The 2,450-nt window shown below is 36.3% G+C and overlaps 1 protein-coding gene across 1 annotated transcript; it reads left to right on the top strand.

Annotated features, from left to right (window-relative positions):
- Positions 1-241: 241 nt before the first annotated feature.
- On the top strand, positions 242-1,174 carry LOC100916231 (olfactory receptor 13G1-like). Its single transcript, XM_003754950.1, has one exon. The coding sequence runs from the start codon at positions 242-244 to the stop codon at positions 1,172-1,174; it is 933 nt and encodes a 310-aa protein (XP_003754998.1).
- The last annotated feature ends 1,276 nt before the right edge of the window (positions 1,175-2,450 follow it).

Raw genomic sequence — 2,450 nt, 5'->3', positions numbered from 1 at the left:
AGGGAATTGTAGAAGTGGGATGTAAGTCAGAAAACATCTGATACTAATGAAGATCAATTTTATTCTCATTGAAAACAAACTTGGGAAGTATAACATGTGTACACACATATATACTCATGTGCACATATATACAACTAAAATATTATATATAACATTCATTTTTCTTTTTTCTTTTACTAGGCCATAATTAATTTGAAAGGTGAGCGGAATATCTAGGATATAACCAAGATTATTCTACCCAATGGCATGGATGAATCAGACACTGGTAACTGAATTCTTTGTGAAAGGATTTTCAGAAGCCTCTCACCTCCAGTCCTTGTTCTTTGTCTTTTTCCTCTCTCTTTACACAGTGGCACTCTCAGGGAACATCCTCATCTTTGTTACAATCAGTTTTAATCCCACACTGCACACACCTATGTACTTCTTTCTGGTCAATTTAGGATTGATTGATATCCTGTGCACCTCTACAATTGTACCCAAACTGCTTGAAAACATGCTGGGCAGAAAGACCATATCCTATTCAGATTGCATGACACAAATGTATTTCTTCACTTGGTCCTTAGGGGCTGAGGTATTGCTTTTCACAGCCATGGCTTATGACAGGTATGTAGCCATCTGCCATCCCCTTCGCTATAGTATCATGATGAACAAGAGGGTTTGTATGCTGTTAGCTGCTGGCGTTTGGTCAATAAGCATCCTAAATACTAGCATTAATAGCAGCCTTATGCTTCGATTGTCTTTCTGTCACTCTAATGTAGTTAATCACTTTTTCTGTGAGATCCCTCCTCTACTAAAGCTCTCTTGTAGCCCTACCTATGTTAATGAAATTATGGTCTTCATAGCAGATGTATTTCTAGGTATGGGGAATTTCATGATCACGATGCTCTCCTATGCCTGCATTATCTCCAGCATACTGAAAATCCGCAGCACTGAGGGCAAAAAGAGAGCTTTCTCTACCTGTTCCTCCCACCTCATTGTGGTCAGTGTGTATTACAGCACTGTAATTTATACCTACATCCGGCCATCTTCCAGCTACTCTTCGGATAAAGATAAAGTCGTGTCTGTGATATACACTTCAGTGGCTCCCACCCTCAACCCTCTCATTTACACCTTGAGGAACAAAGATGTCAAAGTGGGACTGAAGAAAGTGTTCTCTTTCTTCAAGAGATGTTGAGCCTTCCAGATGCTGAACCCCTGAATGAAGAAACCTTCAGATGCCCCTCCAATAATCCTGGTTTTGTACTAATGACTGAGTATGATCGATGTTACAAAGTTTTCTAATCCAAGACATACTTTATGACTTTCAAAAATATTGTTGTTCTTCTGGATACTTACAGAAATTCAGCCTTCCATTTCCTTATATTTGGAGACATAATTTTCTTAGAGCTTTCTTTGGCACTTTCTTTTCCATTATTTCTTTTAATAAAATAAAACTTTTAAGTCTTTTCTAAGAATAATATATAGTACAGAGGTGAACTTGAATATTTAATTTGTAAAAATTCTTACATTTATTTGTTAAACCCTATTAAAAGGATCAAGCTGTAATATACAACATTTTTTAGATGTCATTGAATTGTCTTTTTATCCTCTTCCAACTTTCTTTCCATGTGATCTTTTATATTTCACCCTCTTTTTCCTCCCTCCCTCCCTTATTTCAATCCCTTCCTCCCTTCCCTTCCTCTCTCTCTTCCCCCTTCTTCCCTCTCTTCATTCCTTCCTTTTCCCTCTGTCCCTCCCTTTCTTCTGCTTTCCCTTCCTTCCTCCCCCTTTCCCTTCCTTCATTCTTTCCTTTCTTCCTCACATTATTCCTTCCATCTTAAAATGCTAATCTTCTTGAGAAGGGTAATGGATCAGGTCATTATCAATTTATTAACACTGTAACATTTAACAAGAGTAGTTGTAAAATACTAAGTAGGATTCCAAAAAAAAAAAAAAGATATTTAGACTATTCATGTAAAAAAAAAAAAACTTTCTTTTTTTTAGTGGATGGTAAGCTCATTGTAAGTAGGTATTGTGATATAGGACAATCTTTGAGGGGAAAGGAAAAATAATCCATCAGAGAGCAAAGACATACTCCTTGTACACACAGAAAGGCAGCAAGAAAGGAACTTGAAGTAGCTAAGATCTCATTTTCTATAGGAAGTGTTTCAGATTTTTTGAATTTGAAGTAGCTAAGATCTCATTTTCTATAGGAAGTGTTTCCAGATTCCCTTAATTCCAATAATTTTCTTCTTTTGGTTGTTTCCCCTATATGTTGTCTATAGTTTGTGCATATTGTTTGCTTATTATCTCCCTCATTCTAGTGTGAGCTTGTTGAGAACAGATTCTTCTACTTTTCTTTGTATCCCGAGTACTTAACATACTTCCTGACACTTATTAGGCTTTCTCTCTCTCAACTAGTCTCTCAAAGAGACAATTTAAATATTTTAGATGTTTCTTTCGATTTTTTT

This window comes from Sarcophilus harrisii, chromosome 2, assembly GCF_902635505.1.
Source record: "Sarcophilus harrisii chromosome 2, mSarHar1.11, whole genome shotgun sequence".
Lineage (NCBI taxonomy): Eukaryota > Metazoa > Chordata > Mammalia > Dasyuromorphia > Dasyuridae > Sarcophilus > Sarcophilus harrisii.
The sequence above is the reverse complement of the archived record's forward strand: the minus strand, read 5'-3'. Positions and strand labels throughout refer to the sequence as shown.

Coding starts and splice junctions, on each gene's coding strand:
- LOC100916231 (XM_003754950.1), top strand. CDS start 242: ATGGCATGGATGAATCAGACACTGGTAACTGAATTCTTTGTGAAAGGA.